At 41.0% G+C, this 21,403-nt stretch overlaps 1 protein-coding gene across 2 annotated transcripts in view; it reads right to left on the reverse strand.

Moving 5' to 3' along the window:
- The window catches only part of LOC129826566 (zinc finger matrin-type protein 4-like), a 256,611-nt gene that overhangs the window by 109,802 nt on the left and 125,406 nt on the right, over positions 1-21,403 (reverse strand). For both annotated transcript variants that reach the window (XM_055887450.1, XM_055887449.1), the window contains exon 4: positions 12,902-13,058. In XM_055887450.1, coding sequence (XP_055743425.1) covers positions 12,902-13,058 — 157 coding nt within the window. The remainder of the gene's footprint in view (positions 1-12,901; positions 13,059-21,403) is intronic.

The raw sequence follows: 21,403 nt of genomic DNA on the forward strand, positions 1-21,403 counted from the left end.
ATGCTAATCCTTTGCACATGAACGCTCGCTCATTCGGGAATAATTGCAATCAATATATTTACGCCCATATGTCGTTGTTGTCTTCTCTGTTGGAATCGTCGGTCCGTCTGCTGGAGAGTCAGTTCATCAGAGAGCGGTTGTAGGTCTATTAGCGGCTCCTGATAGTGTCTGTTGTAATGGATCTGTCAGGCGTCCATTCTTCTTAGAATAGATGTTTCGGCGGTTGTTGGTATTTGCATCCCAGGTTTACATAATTTCTAGCTGCAGACGAGTAATTAGTAGCTAAGATTTGCTCTTATTCTGTAGGGATCGATAGTCTCAGAGTTTCAAAGTCTCAAACATTTCCATCCGTGTAGCCAACTCACCACGTGGTATGGTTTTCTAGTCTTGGTACTCAAACCTGTACCACCTCAGCTTACACCGAGGTATGCGTGGTCTTAACTATTCGCAGTCACAGCTCACACTGTGGGCTTGCTTAGTCTGAAGAGGATTTTCTTAGGAGGGGCTTTTATTCGTAACAGTAGAAGAGGGCGGTTCCATGACGCCAGATCATGTCTGTACTTATGGGGGCGTGGCCGCTGACTAGTTAAACTTTACAGGGAATACAATTCTCTCAAAATTAAAGGTTAACATCACATTACATTATTTTACAAATAGTTTCAACTTTACTCATTCATTTGATAAAATAAATAGATGCAAACCCCATAACTGAGAAATGTACACATTCAGAGATATAGTTATGTGTGTTTCCTGTCCTTTGTGAGGTCACCAAATGAAACACACTCAACATAACTGTCCCTTAAGTGTCCATGGACCCTTCCCACAAGTGGACATATAGTTTCATTTTCCCATTTTGGGGACTTAGGAGTTCGGCCACTCCAGTATTTATGCTGCAGTAGTTTGTGTCGGGGGGCTAGGGTCAGTTGGTTATACCTGGAGTACTTCTCCTGTCTTATCCAGTGTCCTGTGTGAATTTAAGTATGCTCTCTCTAATTCTCTCGTTCTCTCTTTCTTTCTCTCTCTCGGAGGACCTGAGCCCTAGGACCATACGTCAGGACTACCGGGCATGATGACTCCTTGCTGTCCCAGTCCGCCTGGCCTTGCTGCTATTCCAGTTTCAACTGTTCTGCCTGCGGTTACGGAACCCCTACCTGTCCCAGACCTGCTGTTTTCAACTCTTAATGATCGGCTATGAAAAGCCAACAGATTTATTCCTGATTATTATTTGACCATGCTTGTCATTTATGAACATTTAGAAAATCTTGGCTCTCTCTAATTTTCTCCTTCTCTCTTTCTTTCTCCCGGAGGACCTGAGCCCTGGGACCATACGTCGGGACTGCCGGGCGTGGTGGCTCCTTGCTGTCCCCAGTCCGCCTGGCCTTGCTGCTGTTCCAGTTTCAGCTGTTCTGCCTGCGGTTATGGAACCGCCACCTGTCCCAGACCTGTTGTTTTTCAACTCTTAATGATCGGCTATGAAAAGCCAACTGAAAATTATTCATGATTATTATTTGACCATGCTTGTCACTTATGAACATTTTTGAACATCTTGGCATAGTTCTGTTATAATCTCCACCCGGCACAGCCAGAAGAGGACTGGCCACCCCTCATAGCCTGGTTCCTCTCTAGGTTTCTTCCTAGATTTTGGCCTTTCTAGGGAGTTTTTCCTAGCCACCGTGCTTCTACACCTGCATTACTAGCTGTTTGGGGTTTTAGGCTGGGTTTCTGTACAGCACTTCGAGATATTAGCTGATGTACGAAGGGCTATATAAAATAAACTTGTTTGATTGATTGATTAAATCCTTTGTTCACTCTGTGGTCTCGCTCTCTGCCTGAAAAGGGGGAGAGAGTCTCCTCCAGGAATTTACAACCACAGATAACAGAACCTGGGTGTAGGAGAGAGTGAGAGAGGGGGAAGCCACGATCTACACCCAGAAAGGGCCACTTCATGACACAGGTCAAGACCCTGGTGAGGACGATGAGCACGTAGATGAGCTTCCCTGAGATGGTTTCTTACAGTTTTTGCAGAAATTATTCAGTTGTGCAAAGCCACAATTTCAACAGTTGTCCGGGTGGCTGGTCTCAGACCATCTCGCAGGTGAAGAGGCTGCATGTGGAGGCCCTGGGCTGGCGTGGTTACACTTGGTCTGGAGTTGAGACCAGTTGGGTGTACAGTATATCCAAATTCTCTAAAACAACATTGGAGGCGGCTTATGAAATCAAGAAATTAACATTAAATGATCTATTAATCATATCTCAGTTAATTAAATAGTAATCTGGGGCACCACGGGAAAAGTGTATTTAATGTGTTACCGTTTTCCGAATTAACTCAAGAATATCAGAATATCTCAACATACTATTCATCATCCATCAACGACTTGCTCCTATTTCAGTCTCATTTCAGTCTGATGAATCAGCTTACACAAATTGACTTCATTGTTTATTTACTAACTAATGAAACGATCACACAGAAATACATAAACACACACACAGATTATACATTGATTATTACATAATGCAATAAAAAGTCCTTAGTGGACTAACCCGATATGACGGCTGGTTACACAATGAAAGGGGTGGGGAAATAAATAGCGGGAGAATGAAAGACAAAGGAATTCAACTATCGTACATAGTTGAATAATACGCTTATCGTAAATGTGGATATTTAGCACCCTAACAACCGCTCATTCGGATATAGAAATGCAAAGTACATATTTGCGCTTGTCGTCTCTCTCTCTGTTGAAATCGCCCGATCAGTCTATGACGAATAGTTCGACAGAAAGTCTCTGGTTGTGTAAGTCTGGTTGTCCACCAGAGGTCACCATGTCCTTTGTAGTTGTAGTAGGTTTCCTTTGTTCTGGAAGTGTTTGTTATAATGAATACATTAGACATACCAATGGTCGTTTAATAGAGGAATGTTATTATTTTCTCGTCTTTGGTTTATTTTCCTAGGCTACGTTACATGCAGAGCTGCAGCAGGTCTGCAGGGTCTTACCTTTTTCTGGTCTGGTAGAGTCTAACCATTTTACACGTGTAGCCACAGCTCTACGCTTTCTGGTCTAGTAGTTTTAAACCATTTTACGCGCCAGTAGCAACCCAGCAATGTACAGGTCTAATGTCAATTTGTTAGGAGTCCTTTTATAAGCACTCTGGCAAAAGGGGCGTTCCTTCTTTTTGGCATAATGTCTGTGGACAAGTGGGCATGGTAACTGACTGGGTAAAACATTACATGAAAACAATTATCTAATTTAGAAGGCTAAATTCACATTTCATCTTCTCACAAATAGTTTTACATTTAATCATGTAAATTTAAAACATTTAGATGTAACTCTGACATATTCTGAAAGCTTTTAAAGTTAATGTTTCTGTTATGTCTTTCATGATATCACAGAACAATAGATGTGACATGATTGTTCTGTAAGTCCCTCCCGACCATTTCCCACATTATTTATGTTAGAAATATTATTTCAATGTACAATCTTTAGATGTTAAAGTATTCAGGCCAGAGTCTCTCTCTACACACAAATGATTTTAAACTCAATACTACAGAGCAGAAGGGAGGGTTTCTGCCAAGTATTTACGATCCGGTTGTTAAGTCATAAAACTCTGATGGGAGAAGGAGAGAGGGGGGGGGGGGGGGGTCTGGCTATTTGTCAGCCCTGTGCCGTGCTGATCTGGCGCTTATGATCCTCACCCAAGAGTAGGTAATAGGATGTCATTTGGGACACAGACCTTGTCCCCGGTCACTGGACTCACTGGGAGAAAGGGGATGAATGGAGGATAAGAGAAGAAGAGGAGGAGAGTGTTCCTGAAACACAAAGCGCTGAAGGGAAAACAGACCCTGAGGTTCCAGGGTGTGGGACTGACTGGGACTAGATATGTTTGTTAAAGGTGTGTGGGACTGACTGGGACTAGATATGTTTGTTAAAGGTGTGTGGGACTGACTGGGACTAGATATGTTTGTTAAAGGTGTGTGGGACTGACTGGGACTAGATATGTTTGTTAAAGGTGTGTGGGACTGACTGGGACTAGATATGTTTGTTAAAGGTGTGTGGGACTGACTGGGACTAGATATGTTTGTTAGAGGTGTGTGGGACTGACTGGGACTAGATATGTTTGTTAAAGGTGTGTGGGACTGACTGGGACTAGATATGTTTGTTAAAGGTGTGTGGGACTGACTGGGACTAGATATGTTTCTTAAAGGTGGGCCGGACTGACTAGGACTAGATATGTTTCCACTTTATGTTGAGCATTTTGTACAACTCATTCCCTAAATATACAGTTGAAATCGGAAGTTTACCAACAAATCAAATCAACGTTTATTTGTCACGTGCGCCAAATACAACAGTGAAATGCTTACTTATCAGGCTCTAACCAATAGTGCAAAAAAGGTATTAAGTGAACAATAGGTAAGTAAAGAAATAAAAACAACAGTAAAAAGACAGTGAAAAACAGTAGCAAGGCTATAAAAGTAGCGAGGCTACATACAGACACCGGTTAGTCAGGCTGATTGAGGTAGTATGTATACATGTAGATATGGTTAAAGTGACTATGCATATATGATGAACAGAGAGTAGCAGTAGCGTAAAGAGGGGTTGGCAGGTGGTGGGTGGTGGGACACAATGCAGATAGCCCGGTTAGCCAATGTGCAGGAGCACTGGTTGGTCGGGCCTATTGAAGTAGTATGTATATATGTACATGAATGTGTAGTTAACCTGTTGGGGATGGGGGCGCTGTTTAGACTATTTATGCTAATGTGGCTAATTTTTTAAACGGCTTCCCACAAAATCCTTGATCGTACAATATGCATATTATTATTATTATTGGATAGAAAACAGTCTATAGTTTCTATAGGAGTTGAAATTTTGTCTCTAAGTGGAACAGAGCCCATTCTACAGCAATTTCCCTGACATGGAGTCAGATTTGAGAAATGTTGGCCACTTTTCTGAAGTCAGTTAAAAGGGCACTGTCGTTGCTATGACTATACGGACACTTCTTACGTCTTCCCCTGGATGCCTTTACGTGATGACGATTCCAACGGGGTCGATTGCTCGTTCACAGGCCCTACAAATGAAAAAAACCTTTAGCTAGCAAGTCTTTTCTTGCTGCGTAACGCGCGTGGAAGACACCGACCCTCTCCTGTTCCAAGCGTTAGTTTAGCCTGTTATATTTCTCCGGTCATCTTTTCACTCGTTATAGGATTTACAAACATCATGAAGTAGTTAATTTAAAGCGTTTTATAGCAATTTATATCCGTTTAGTGCGATTTTGGGACATTTATTTTTGCAACGATGTGAAAAGTTGGGCACGCTTTTCAGTTCATCCCGAACGCAGTTGACATTTCCACATGGCAAGAGGACAGCTTTCCACCAAAAGACGATTTCTCCCAAGAAAGGATCCTTTGCCCAAGATACTGATGGAAGAACAGCTCAAGGTAGGACATTTTTATTATGATAAATCGTGTTTCTGTCGAAACATTTTAGTGGCTTAGGACGCCATGTTTTTTGACGTAGCTTCGCTTGGCGCAAACTGTATTGAAAAGTAAGGATAAATTAAAAAATGTAATAACGCAATTGTATTAAGAATTAAATTGTCTATCAATCCCTGTCCACCCTATATTTTTTAGTCACGTTTATGAGTATTTATGTATAAGAGTAGATCACTGTCTAAGTGGCGCAAGGACAAATTCTGACCAGCTGAGTTACATTTCACATTGTCTAACCATGATTTTGGTGGCTAAATATAAACATTTTCGATCAAACTGTATATGCATGTTGTAATGTGATGTTACAGGAGTGTCATCGGAAGAATTCTGAGAAGGTTAGTGAAAAAATTAATATCTTTTGGCGATGTTGACTTTTATCGCTCACTTTGGCTAGAATCAATGCTGGGCTGCTAATTGCTATGTGCTAAGCTAATATAACGATTTATTGTGTTTTCGCTGTAAGACACTTAGAAAATCTGAAATATTGTCTGTATTCACAGGATCTGTGTCTTTCGATTCGTGTATGCTGTGTATTTTTACGAAATGTTTGATGATTAGTAGTTAGGTAAACACGTTGCTCATTGTAATTATTCTAGTCCATTTGTGATGGTGGGTGCAATTGTAAACTATGAAGTCTACCTGAAATATGCACTTTTTTCTAACAAAACCTATCCCATACCATAAATATGTTATCAGACTGTCATCTAATGAGTTTTTTTGTTGGTTAGGGGCTATAAATATCTTAGTTTAGCCGAATTGGTGATGGCTACTGGTGTTGGTGGACAAATAAAAGATGGTGGATTATGCTAATGTGTTTTTAGGTAATAGATGTACATCTTTACATATTGTGTCTTCCCTGTAAAACATTTTAAAAATCGGAAATGTTGACTGGATTCACAAGATCTGTGTCTTTCATTAGCTGTATTGGACTTTAATGTGTGAAAGTTAAATATTTTAAAAATATATTTTTTTTGAATTTCGCGGCACTGGTTTTTCAGTGGGGGGGGGGGGGGGGGGGGTGCCGCTAGCGCCACGCGGATCCTAGACAGGTTAAAGTGACTGTGCACATATGATAAACAGAGAGTAGCAGCAGCGTAAAAGAGGGGTTGGGGGGGGCACACAATGCAAATAGTCCGGGTAGCCATTTTATTACCTGTTCAGGAGTCTTATGGCTTGGGGGTATAAACTGTTGAGAAGCCTTTTTGTCCTAGATTTGGCACTCCGGTACAGCTTGCCATGCGGTAGTAGAGAGAACAGTCTATGACTGGGGTGGCTGGGGTCTTTGACAATTTTTTGGGCCTTCCTCTGACACCGCCTGGTGTAGAGGTCCTGGATGGCAGGCAGCTTAGCCCCAGTGATGCACTACCCTCTGCAGTGCCTTGCGGTTGGAGGCCGAGCAATTGCAATACCAAGCAGTGATGCAACCAGTCAGGATGCTCTCGATGCTGCAGCTGTAGAACCTTTTGAGGATCTCAGGACTCATGCCAAATATTTTTACTTTCCTGACGGGAAATAGGCTTTGTCGTGCCCTCTTCACGACTGTCTTCGTGTGTTTGGACCATTCTAGTTTGTTGGTGTGGGGACACCGAGGAACTTGAAGCTCTCAACCTGCTCCACTCCAGCCCCGTCGATGAGAATGGGGACATACTTGGTCCTCCTTTTTCTGTAGTCCACAATCATCTAAGCCCAATACATTTAAACTCAGTTTTTCACAATTATTGACATTTAATCCTAGTGAAAATTCCCTGTCTTAGGTCAGTTAGGATTCCCACTTTATTTTAAGAATGTTAAATGTCAGAATAATAGTATAGAGAATGATTTATTTCAGCTTTTATTTCTATCATCACATTCCCAGTGGGTCAGAAGTTTACATACACTCAATTAGTATTTGGTTGCATAGCATTACCTTTAAATTGTTGAACTTGGATCAAACGTTTCGGGCAGCCTACCACAAGCTTCCCACAATAAGTTTGGTGAATTTTGGCCCATTCCTCCTGACAGAGCTGGTGTAACTGAGTCAGGTTTGTAGGCCTCCTTGCTCGCACATGCTTTTTCAGTTCTGCCCACAATATTTCTATAGGATTGAGGTCAGGGCTTTGTGATGGCCACTCCAATACCTTGACTTTGTTGTCCTTAAGTCATTTTGCCACAACTTTGGAAGAATGCTTGGGGTCATTGTCCATTTGAAAGACCCATTTGCGACCAAGCTTTAACTTCGTGACTGATGTCTTGAGATGTTGCTACAATATATCCACAATTTTCCTTTCTCATGATGCCATCTATTTTGTGAAGTGCACCAGTCCCTCCTGCAGCAAAGCACCCCCACAACATGATGCTGCCACTCCCGTGCTTCACAGTTGTGATGGTGTTCTTTGGCTTGCAAGCTTCCCCCTTTTTCCCCCAAACATAACTATGGTCATTATGGCCAAACAGTTTTATTTTTGTTTCATCAGACCAGAGGGCATTTCTCCAAAAAGCATGATCTTTGTCTCCATGTGCTGTTGCAAACCGTAGTCTGGCTTTTTTATGGTGGGTTTGGAGCAGTGTCTTCTTCCTTGCTGAGCGGACTTTCAGGTTATGTCGATATAGGACTCGTTTAACCTGTTTGGGCTACAAGGGGCAGTATTGAGTAGCCAGATAAAATGTGCCCAGAGTACGAGCTGGACAGTTGGATTGCCTTTTGATTAGCTGCCGTTATAGGCGACTACAATCTCCGGCTTTGATTGTATTTGATACATGTCACCATATCATCGTAAAGTATGTTTTTTTCTATATGGTTTCATCAGATTATTGAAATATTTTCGGGAGTTTTGCCGTGTTCCGTTCTCTTCCGTTTGTTGACATGGAGAGTGTCGTGCCACCCGGCTAGCGCGCTTGCTAAATGAAGAGGGAAAGTGTCCGTTCTGAATCCAAATAACGACTGTTCTGGACAAAGGACACCTTGTCCAACATTCTGATGGAAGATTAGCAAAACTAAGAAACATTTTATGATGTTATTTCATATATCTTTCGTAGTCGCCGGCGCCCAAGTGTTTCTGGCTATTGTGCTAAGCTAATATAACGCAACATTTTTTCCCGCTGTAAAACACTTAATAAATCGGAAATATTGTCTGGAATCACAAGATGCCTGTCTTTCATTTGCTGTACACTATGTATTTTTCAGAAATGTTTTATGATGAGTAATTAGGTATTTGACGTTGGTGTCTTTAAGTTTTATGGCTGCTTTCGGTGCAATTTCTGACTGTAGCTGCAATGTAAACTATGATTTATACCTGAAATATGCAAATTTTTCTAACAAAACATATGCTATACAATAAATATGTTATCAGACTGTCATCTGATGAAGTTGTTTCTTGGTTAGTGGCTATTTATATCTTTATTTGGTCGAATTTGTGATAGCTACTGATGGAGTAAAAAACTGTTGGAGTAAAAAAAGTGGTGTCTTTTGCTAACGTGGTTAGCTAATAGATTTACATATTGTGTCTTCCCTGTAAAACATTTAAAATATCGGACATGTTGGCTGGATTCACAAGATGTGTACCTTTCATATGCTGTATTGGACTTGTTAATGTGTGAAAGTTAACCTGTCTAGGATCAGCGTGGCGCTAGCGGCACACCCCCCCCCCCCCACTGAAAAACCAGTGCCGCGAAATTCAAAAAAAATATTTTTTTTAAATATTTAACTTTCACACATTAAAGTCCAATACAGCTAATGAAAGACACAGATCTTGTGAATCCAGTCAACATTTCCGATTTTTAAAATGTTTTACAGGGAAGACACAATATGTAAAGATGTACATCTATTACCTAAAAACACATTAGCATAATCCACCATCTTTTATTTGTCCACCAACACCAGTAGCCATCACCAATTCGACTAAACTAAGATATTTATAGCCCCTAACCAACAAAAAAACTCATCAGATGACAGTCTGATAACATATTTATGGTATGGGATAGGTTTTGTTAGAAAAAAGTGCATATTTCAGGTATATGGCATAGTTTACAATTGCACCCACCATCACAAATGGACTAGAATAATTACAATGAGCAACGTGTTTACCTAACTACTAATCATCAAACATTTCGTAAAAATACACAGCATACATGAATCGAAAGACACAGATCCTGTGAATACAGACAATATTTCAGATTTTCTAAGTGTCTTACAGCGAAAACACAATAAATCGTTATATTAGCTTAGCACATAGCAATTAGCAGCCCAGCATTGATTCTAGCCAAAGTGAGCGATAAAAGTCAACATCGCCAAAAGATATTAATTTTTTCACTAACCTTCTCAGAATTCTTCCGATGACACTCCTGTAACATCATATTACACAATCCATATAGAGTTTGATCGAAAATGTTTATATTTAGCCACCAAAATCATGGTTAGACAATGTGAAATGTAGCTCAGCTGGTCAGAAAATGTCCTTGCGCCACTTAGACACTGATCTACTCTTATACATAAATACTCATAAACGTGACTAAAAAATATAGGGTGGACAGGGATTGATAGACAATTTAATTCTTAATACAATTGCGTTATTACATTTTTTAATTTATCCTTACTTTTCAATACAGTTTGCGCCAAGCGAAGCTACGTCAAAAAACATGGCGTCCTAAGCCACTAAAATGTTTCGACAGAAACACGATTTATCATAATAAAAATGTCCTACCTTGAGCTGTTCTTCCATCAGTATCTTGGGCAAAGGATCCTTTCTTGGGAGAAATCGTCTTTTGGTGGAAAGCTGTCCTCTTGCCATGTGGAAATGTCAACTGCGTTCGGGATGAACTGGAAGCGTGCCCAACTTTTCACATCGTTGCAAAAATAAATGTCCCAAAATCGCACTAAACGGATATAAATTGCTATAAAACGCTTTAAATTAACTACTTTATGATGTTTTTAACTCCTATAACGAGTGAAAAGATGACGGGAGAAATATAACAGGCTAAACTAACGCTTGGAACAGGTGCGCGCCGGTGTCCTCTAGGCTCATGACGCAGCTCCCAAAGAATGACTAGCTTCAGGGTTTTTTCATTTGTAGGGCCTGTGAACGCGCAATCGACCCCGTTGGAATCGTCATCACGTAAAGGCATCCAGGGGAAGACGTAAGAAGTGTCCGTATAGTCATAGCAACGACAGTGCCCTTTTAACTGACTTCAGAAAAGTGGCCAACATTTCTCAAATCTGACTCCATGTCAGGGAAATTGCTGTAGAATGGGCTCTGTTCCACTTAGAGACAAAATTTCAACTCCTATAGAAACTATAGACTGTTTTCTATCCAATAATAATAATAATATGCATATTGTACGATCAAGGATTTTGTGGGAAGCCGTTTAAAAAATTAGCCAAATTAGCATAAATAGTCTAAACAGCGCCCCCATCCCCAACAGGTTAAATATTTAAAAAATATATATATTTTGAATTTCGCGCCCTGCACTTGAGCTGGCTGTTGTCATAAGTGTACCGGCGTCGGGCTGCAGCCATAAGAAGTTAATTAACTGTGGATATAGATACTTTTGTACCCGTTTCCTCCAGCATCTTCACAAGGTCCTTTGCTGTTGTTCTGGGATTGAATTGCACTTTTCGCACCAAAGTACATTCATCTCTAGGAGACAGAATGCGTCTCCTTCCTGAGCGGTATGATGGCTGTGTGGTCCCATGGTGTTTTTACTTGCGTACGATTGTTTGTACAGATGAACGTGGTACCTTCAGGCGTTTGGAAATTGCTCCCAAGGATGACCCAGACTTGTGGAGTCCTACAATGTTTTTTTCTGGGGTCTTGGCTGATTTCTTTAGATTTTCCCATGATGTCAAGCAAAGAGGCACTGAGTTTGAAGGTAGGCCTTGAAATACATCCACAGGTACACCTCCAATTGACTCAAATGATGTCAATTAGCGTTTTAGAAGCTTCTAAAGCCATTTTCCAAGCTGTGGTTAAAGCACAGTCAACTTAGTGTATGTAAACTTCTGACCCACTGGAATTGTGATACAATGAATTATAAGTGAAATAATCTGTCTGTAAGCAATTGTTGGAAAAATGACTTGTGTTATGCACAAAGTAGATGTCCTAACCGACTCGCTAAAACTATAGTTTGTTGACAAGAAATGTGTGGTGTGGTTGAAAAACGAGATTAAATGACTCCAACCTAAGTGTATGTAAACTTCCGACTTCAACTGTAGAACTGACAGAGATACTGTACATTTACACACAGAGACAGAGACTGAGACTCAGGACTACTATAATGAGTATTGCGGCAGTGTCTGGCCTTGGGTTCAGCTAGGGTAAGCATCCCTCTGCCTTTTTTATATGAGACACAAACTGACCAAATGTATTGTTTTGGCACTGTATTTCCATGCCTCTCCGGTAGCTAATTGCACAATTGTGAACTATTGCAGAGTCAAACAATAGTCACAGAGGGCTTTCCACCAAGCTAAAGTAAACATTTTGTTCAAGGATATCTGAAATAACAGATGAGTCAAAGAAAATCAGCACGTGAAAAGACTTACAATCAGATGCAAATTCTCCAGAGATAGAACCCCAAAATAAACAAACACAGCTGGTGATTTATTCACCTCCTGCATCCCCTCTGCATATCCAGGTCTCAGGCATTGCATTAGGGAATGATCTGATTAAATAAAAGTTTGGTTATTTTTTCTAATCCTAATTTACCCCATGGCCAGCTTTACCCCATGGCCATTATTCTTTCAACTGCCAATTTGTAAGCAGCAGCTGTAGTTTAAAGTATCGTCCAGACTTTCCTCAACCCAGAGGTACTGCGGCAGACGATTAACATCTAAACAAATCACCCACAGAGAAGACAATAAGACGATACATTGAGTTTCTCCACCAGTCCATACACACAAGGGGGTGGCAGGTAGCCTAGTGGTAAGAGTGTTGGGTCAGTAACCGAATGGTTCCAGGATCAAATCCCTAAACTGACAAGGTAAAAATCTGCTGTTCTGCTCCTGAACAAGGCATTTAACCCACTGTTTCCCGGTAGGCCGTCATTTTAAATAAGAATTTGTTCTTAAAAATGACTTGTCTAGTTTAATAAAGGTTAAAACATGAAAACATTTTTTTTTTAAGCTACAGCTCCTCTCTGTGCTAGCTAGTAGCCCAAAGTTTACCTGTGGCTTTCTGCTTGTCTAGTTGTCCTAGCTAGAACCTCTGTGTGTGAGGACAAGCACATCGATCTTAACACAGAGTTGTGTTAGACATCTCTGTCACATCTGTCACCGCAAGTCTCCTCGGATTGTCTGATGTCATCAGACCGCAGGCTTGTCGAGGTGACAAAAGGACAAGTTCCATTTCAACAAGGAAACAACATGCAGATGTCTCTACAGGAGAGTGAGTTAAAGAGACAGACAGAAAGAGAGCGAAAAGAGAGAGAGACAAAGAGAGAGAAGCCTACCTTTGGCTGTGATGGCAGGCTGCTCCCCCAGCAGCAGCTTTAATCTCTTGGCGTGGATTTTGCCTTGGTAATGTGACTGTGCCACCACTGCTGAGGTGAAGGACATGTTACACAGCGTGCAGCACTTGTTCTTGTCCACGTCTCCATCCTCACTTCCCTGCAAAACACACACACATACACAGGTTCAGTCAACAAGGCTATCAGCAAAAAAAGACAGAAAATAATATCACTGTTTAACTTCACTAGGCTAGGGGGCAGCATTCGGAATTTTGGATGAAAAGCGTGCCCAAATTAAACTGCCTGCTACTCAGGCCCAGAAGATAGGATATGCATATAGTAGATTTGGAGAGAAAACACTCTAAAGTTTCCGAAACTGTTAAAATAATGTCTGTGAGTATAACAGAACTGATATGGCAGGCGAAAACCCGAGGAAAATCCAACCAGGAAGTACTATTATTTTGAAAGGCTGTTTTTCTATTGAAAGCCTATCCACCATACAAAGACTTTGGACCCAGTTCACGATATCTATGGCTTCCTCTACATGTGGCCAGTCTTTAGGCATTGTTTCAGGCTTTTACTCTGAAAAATGAGGGAGATACAGCACCTTCAGTGAGAGGCCAGTGGAAATTTCCAGCCACGAGTCCAGCGCGTGATCTGGAGCGCGCATGCATTTCTTGTTTCTGCTTTTCTATTGACGAAGCTTTTGTCCGGTTGAAATATTATTGATTATTTATGACAAAAAAAGGAGGATTGATTTTAAACATCGTTGATTTTAAACATGTTTCTACTGACTTTTATTGTACTTTTTTAACTTTTCGTCTTGATGTTGAGAGTGTGCATTGTTCCTTTGGATTTCTGAACTAAACACACCAACAAAACTGAGGTTTTTGGACATAAACAGGGACATTATCGAACAAAACAAACATTTATTGTCTATCATGGAGACCTGGGAGTGCCACCAGATGAAGATCATCAAAGGTAAGTCAATAATTTTAATGCTATTTCTGATAAAATGTATCACTAACCTATGATGACGATAAAGTCCATAATTTATGTCCAAATACTTCCTTTTTGTTCACACGTTTAGTACAGTAATCCAAATGCACAACGCGCGAGCACTTAGTTCAGACGAAAAGTCAAAAAAGTTATATTACAGTTCGTAGAAACATGTCAAACAATGTATATAATCACTCTTTAGGATGTTTTTATCATAAATCTTCAATAATGTTCCAACCGGACAAATCCTTTGTCTTTAGAAATGAAAAGGAACGCAACTCGCTCTCACGGCCACGCGCCTGACTTAGCTCATGGCGTTCTGCCAGACCTCTTAGTCAAACAGCTCTTATTCCCTCCCCCTTCATAGTAGAAGCCTGAAACAAGGTTGTAAAGACTGTTGACATCTAGTGGAAGCCTTAGGAAGTGCAATCGGACCAAATTTTACACTGTATATTGGATAGGCAAAGACTTGAAAACCTACAAACATCAGATTTCCCACTTCCTGGTTGGATTTTTTCCTCAGGTTTTTGCCTGCCATAGGAGTTCTGTTATACTCACAGACATCATTCAAACAGTTTTAGAAACTTCAGAGTGTTTTCTATCCTAATCTACTAATAATATGCATATCTTAGCTTCTGGATGTGAGTAGCAGGCAGTTTACTCTGGGCACCTTATTCATCCAAGCTACTCAATACTGCCCCCCAGCCATAAGAAGTTAAAGGAAGTAGATTAAATTTTTTCATTGGAAGCTTTTGATGAATTAACTCAGGAATACGACAAAAGGAATTGTGTGGTCAAATGCAGGTCATTTTTCAGGGGGGGGAAACCACTCAAAGGTAATATTGTTCTAGATGTGACCCCCAACCCCATATGATTCATCACTGTGTGTGTGTAAGGTGTAGTGTACTCTGCGTGGGGGTGTACAATATAACCCTGCACCAGCAAATACTCCCCAAACCCTGTATGTTAGAGCCACATGGTGCTTAGGGGGCAGCTGTACATTTAGCAGCACATCAGTAAACTCGACATGCCACAGTTCCTGGGAACAACAGCAATCAACACTCCTCGTGGGCTTAATCATTTGTTCTTGGTGGGATGCAAATGGAGGCATTTCAGAAGTGGTATGGAGTATAAGAAAGTGGGGAGTGATGGGATGGAGGACCTCTCCCTGAAACTGCATCTGTGCTGTCTGATGCAGAAACACATATTCCGACAGAGAGAGAGTGAGCCAGCGAGCGAGAGAGCACCTGGCTGCCAGACTGTGGGAGATGGATGCAGCCATTTCTACCAGGAAGCTATCCCACCAGGCGGCTTATAGACAGGCTGATAGTCCAGAAGAAAAACGATCAAAACTTCAAACCCAAATCATTCTGATTTAAGTTCACTTTCTTGTGTTGTGAATGTGCTATTACATTTTAAAGGTCCAACGCAGCAGTTTTTATGTTAATATCAAATCAGTTCTGGGTAACAATTAAGTACCTAGCTTCTTAGCAAAGAGCAATTTCTCAAGCAAGAATTTAGCTAGGACTGTCTGGTAGTGATCTGAGTGGGGAGGGGACAACTGAAAACTATCTGTTATTGGCAGAGTGGTTTGGAACACTCTTTCTACTTGGTCAATTAACTAATTGACCACCTGGTGATGTTACCAGGTAGCCCAAAACTCCATCCCACAACAACAGGCTGAAATTCCAGGCAGATTATTATTCCAACCTCACAGTGTGGAAATGGACTGAGTATACCAAACATTAGGAACACCTTCCTATTGAGTTGCACCTCCTCCCTCCTCCCTGATGCTGGTTCATGTTGACTCCAATGCTTCCCACAGTTTTGCAAAGTTGGCTAGTTGTCCTTTTGGTGGTGGATCATTCTTGATACATGCTGAAAACTGTTGAGCGTGGAAAAACCCAGTAGCATTGCAGTTCTTTACACAAACCAGCACTTACAGTACTACACCGTTCAAATGCACTTACATGTTTTGTCGTACCCATTCACCCTCTGAATGGGACACAAACACAATACATGTCTCAACTGTCTCAAGGCTTATTAAAAATCCTTCTTTAACTGGTCTCCTCCCCTTCATCTACACTGATTGAAGTGGATTTAACAAGTGACACCAATAAGGGATCATAGCTTTCACCTAGTCAGTCTATGTCATGGAAAGAGGAGGTGTTCTTAATGTTTGGTATACTCAGTGAATATAAAACACAGGAAAACATGCTTTTGACTGCATAGGGCCTTTAACAGTCACAAACATATTTAACTTGTTTTGCTTGCTGGAGACCGACAGTTTACATTTTAGACACAAAAGCATTCCTCATATACATTTCCCTCGTATAGTACAGAATGTATGCATAATACGCAGCACTGCACTGAAAGGAATCTTAAAGAGCCATATGATGGATGAGCCCATCTCCTTCTGTGACTAAAACCCAAAGCTTGTTTTCAGGTATTCCCCACGGTTCCATCTCCCTGCGAAGTGGAGAACATGGCAGTACTGGGTAGTGATCTGGCTACAGCACAGCACACTGTCACACAACGCTGTGCTTTAAGGCACAGTCACACGTTACATGACACCAACACAAAACACTCCTCTATACATAGCCTTGCCACGCAATTCCCCGTACTACTGAGCCAAACAGAACAGATCGGATCCTTGATGGTGCACTGCAGTGTGATGTAGTCCTAGGGTCTGCAGGCTTGCGAGAGACAGCGTGTGGATGTGTCCCAAAGGTGACTCTTTTCAGGAAACTAGGCATATTTTGCACGCCACTACTTCATAGGAGAAGCATTTGAACATAAACATGTATTTTTCTATCAAAATGTATTTTTGGGGGCAGAAATGCCTGGAACATGTGAACTTTCATGTGCCTTAATTACAAACTTGTATTCCATCCATCAATATTTATAAAACTGTTAAATTACAAGCCTAGTTGGTTTAGCCACGGAAAAAGTCAGGAACCTTCCCACTAGCCATGATTGGCCGAGATAATGTATGGGCAGGACATGACGGGAGATGAGTTTGGATTGGTCTTCCATGTAGCATGTCTATAACGTGAGCTGTTCAATTTGAAAGATATAACATTAACCATAGAGAACTACAAAAGTTTTGCTACTTTTCTCTTCAACATTGATGACCTGAATTTAGCAGGCGCTATCGTCAGATCAGTAGGAAAAAGTGATGGGTTATTTTCTGCACACCTGCTATGCTCATTGTGAACCGGAGTGACTTGACACAAAGTTGGCCAAATAAGATGTAGCTACAAACAAAACTGAGTTAACTTCTTATGGGCAGGTGGGACGGAAGCGTCCGGTGAAATTGCAGAGCACAAAATTCAAACTACAGAATTATAAATATTTCACTTTGTAAAATCACAAGTGTAATGCATCAAAATAAAGCTGAACTTTTTGTTAATCCAGCCGCTGTGTCAGATTTCAAAAAGGTTTTACGACGAAAGCACACCATGCGATTATCAGAGGACAGCGCCCTGCGTACAAAAGCATGAAAAAAATGTTTCAACCAGGCAGGTGCGCCTCGAAAGTCAGAAATAGCGATATTATAAATGCCTTACCTTTGATGATCTTCTTCTGTTGGCACTCCAAAAGGTCCCAGATACATCACAAATGGTCCTTGTATTTGATAATGTCCTTCTTTATATCCATAAAAACTCAGTTTAGCTGGCGTGCTTCAGTCAATAATCCACCCAGTTTCCCTCCATCAAAATGCATACAAAATTAATCCCAAAAGTTACTAATAAACTTTTCCAAACAAGTCAAACAACATTTATAAATCAAACCTTAGGTACCCTAATACGTAAATAAACAATACAATTTAAGACGGAGAATCGTTATTGTCTTTACCGGAGAAAAATACCAAAGAACGCGCTCTCTTCCAAATGCTTGGAAACACTATAGGCAAAATGGGAGCCACCTAAAAAAACTACAATTTCTGGCTCATTTTTCCAAAAACCAGCATGAAACTCTTTCTAAAGACTGTTGACATCTAGTGGAAGCCCTAGGAACTGCAAACTGGGAGGATTTCAACTTATAATAAAAGTGACAGCCATTGAAAACAGTGGTAGGCTGAATTTATTTTGGGGGGGGGGGGTGGTTTGTCCTCGGGGTTTCGCCTGCCATATCAGTTCTGTTATATTCACAGACATAATTTTAACAGTTGTAGAAGATTTAGAGTGTTTTCTATCCAAATCTAACAATTATATGCATATCCTAGCTTCTGGGCCTAAGTAACAGGCAGTTTACTTAAGGCACGCTTTTCATCCGGACGTGAAAATACTGCCCCCTACCCAAGAGAGGTTAAATGGTTCCAGTCTGCCATGAAGCGTTCGTCCATGTATACAGGTAAGAGTCTAGCTACATTTTCCAGATATAAGTCTCTAATTTTGTAAGACAGTAATTTTTATTGCAAGTTAAAGCATACTGTTAGTTAGCTAGCAAACATTAGCTTGTAGACATCCGTGTAGTAATATTATTCGAATCAGCAATCCATTTGCATTGCTAGTTATAGCCTAAAGTTAGATAGTTAACAGCTTTAGCTACCTGCAGATTCATACTACAGCTATGACTATGTTTGTATTTGTAGTATTATGAGTTGGGGTTATGCCGGTTCATTGTTTAGCTAGCAAGCTACCTAGCTAGCTACATGTCTAAACAAAACACAGGTGTGTCTGCAGATGATTTCGGACATCGATTGTATTTCATGAACATGTGTACATGTCTAGACAATAGTGACCTTAGCTAGATGTGGGTGAGGGGTGGTTATAGCATTTCCTTCACATGACCCATCAATTTAGAAAAGTGTGTCGGGTAAGCGTCATCTAATAACAATAAAATATTTATCAAATATTTTTATCTGGACACTTTCTGCTTTTGATATTGGTACTGTGCAAGTATGCAAGCTCTATCACTGTCCCATTTACACCTTCTGTATCCTGTGCATGTGACAAATAAACATAGTTTTTATTTGATATAGCGTGTGTTTACCACATGGCCTCACATGTGAATCCTTAAAGAGATGGATGGGACTTAGGCTTAAGAGGGTGTGAACTATGCTAAATGGGTGTAGACAAAGAAGGGCTCTCCAGTAGGTGTACCAAAACATTCATGGCCATTTTCTCAAAAGTGGGGTTCCAAGTCTATCAACTTTCTAAGCAGAATTACTTTCCCATTGTTCCTCAACTGCAGTGTACGATATACGAATTTCTACCTCTGAGTCTCTACTTTTATGCAATGTAAAAGACATCATTTCAAATTGTGCTACATAAGACCTAATCGAGGCGATCAGTCACAAATGGTAACCTATTAGAGATAGCGAGATAGCAAGATGGCGCCGACAGAGATGGCCGCCTCGCTCAAGTCCTTAGGAAACTATGCAGTAATTTGTTTTCTATGTATTATTTCTTACATTGTTAGCTCAGAAAATCTTAAGTGTTATTACATACAGCCGGAAAGAACTATTGGATATAAGAGCGACGCCAATTCACCAACATTACAACCATGAATACGACTTTCCCGAAGCGGATCCTTTGTTCGGACCTCCACCCTGGATGTAGGATCTAATCCCAGAGGGCGACCCAAAACAACGTTGTCGCCGCAGGAGAGGTAGACAGAGCGGCCTCCTGGACAGACTTAGAAGGCAAGCACACCATCCACCGCTTCCGAGCATATTAGTTGCCAATATCCAGTCCCTAGACAACAAGGTAGATGAAATTAGGGCACGAGTTACCTTCCAGAGAGACATCAGAGATTGTAACATTCTCTGTTTCACGGAAACGTGGCTTATTCTGGATATGTTGTCAGAGTCGGTACAGCCAACGGGCTTCTTCATGAGTCATGGCACGAGAAACAAACATCTTTCTGGTAAGAAGAAGGGCGGAGGTGTATGCCTCATGATTAACGACTCATGGTGTAACAATAACAACATACAGGAACACAAGTCCTTTTGTTCACTTGACCTAGAATTTCTTACAATCAAATGCCAATCGCATTATCTCTCAAGAGAATTCTCTTCGATTACAGTATATCCCCCCAAGCAGATACCTCGACAGCCCTGAAAGAACTTCACTGGACTCTATGTAAACTGGAAACCATATATCCTGAGGCTGCATTTATTGTAGCTGGGGATTTTAACAAAGCTAATTTGAGAACAACGCTACCTAAATTATACCAGCACATTGACTGTTGTACCCACTCGAGCAAAACACTGGACCACTGCTACTCTAACTTCCGCAATGCATACAAGGCCCTCCCCCACCCTCCCTTCGGCAAATCTGAACACAACTCCATCTTGCTCGTACTGTCCTATAGGCAGAAACTCAAACAGGATGTACCCGTGACTAGAACCGTTCAACGCTGGTTTGACCAATGGGAATCCACACTTCAAAATTGTTTTGATCACGTGGACTGGAAAATGTTCCAGAAAGCCAATAACATTGATTTATACGCTGACTCTGTGAGTGAGTTTATTAGGAAGTGCATTGGAGATGTTGTACCCAGTGTGACTATTAAAACCTACCCCAACCAGAAACCGTGGATAGACGGCGGCATTCGCACAAAACTGAAAGTACAAACCACCTTATTCAACCACGGAAAGAGGTCGGGGAATATGGCCGAATACAAACAGTGTAGTTATTCCCTCCACAAGGCAATCAAACAAGCGAAAAGTTAGTATAAGGTGGAGGTGATATGATCCTTGACTAGTCTCTCCAAGCACTTCATGATGACAGAAGTGAGTGCTACGGGGTAATAGTCATTTTGTTCAGTTATCTTTGTCTTCGTTGATACAGGAACACTGGTAGCCATCTTGAAAAATGTGGGGACGGCAGACTGGGATAGGTGGTCTGCGCATGCTCTGAGGATGCAGCTAGGGATGCCGTCTGGGCCGGCCGGAAAAGTTAGTATTCACCCCGTTATCATCCAGAAGGCGAGGTCAGTACAGGTGCATCAAAGCTGGGACCAAGAGACTGAAAAACAGCTCTATCTCAAGGCCATCGGACTGTTAAGCAGCCATCACTAACATAGAAAGGCTGCTGCCAACATACAGAACCAAATCACTGGCCACTTTAACAAATGGATTTAATAAAGGTATCACAAGTCACTTTAAATAATTCCACTTTAGTAATGTTTACATATCGTACATTACTCATCTCATATGTATATACTGTATTTCATACCATCTACTGCATCTTGCCTTTGCCGCACGGCCAAATCTCGTCCATATATTTATATGTATATATATTCTAATTCCATCCCTTTACATTTGTGTGTATAAGGTAGTTGTGAATTTGTTAGAGTTACTTTGTTAGAGTTACTTGTTAGATATTACTGCACTGTTGGAACTAGAAGAACAAGCATTTCACTACACTCACATTAACATCTGCTAACCATGTGTATGTGACAAATAACATTTGATTTGATTATTTATGACCAGGGAACTGCCATTTGGGATGCAGATGTAGCCTAGGCCGATGGTCTGCTATCTGGCTCTTCAGT

Source organism: Salvelinus fontinalis, chromosome 28 (genome assembly GCF_029448725.1).
Source record: "Salvelinus fontinalis isolate EN_2023a chromosome 28, ASM2944872v1, whole genome shotgun sequence".
Lineage (NCBI taxonomy): Eukaryota > Metazoa > Chordata > Actinopteri > Salmoniformes > Salmonidae > Salvelinus > Salvelinus fontinalis.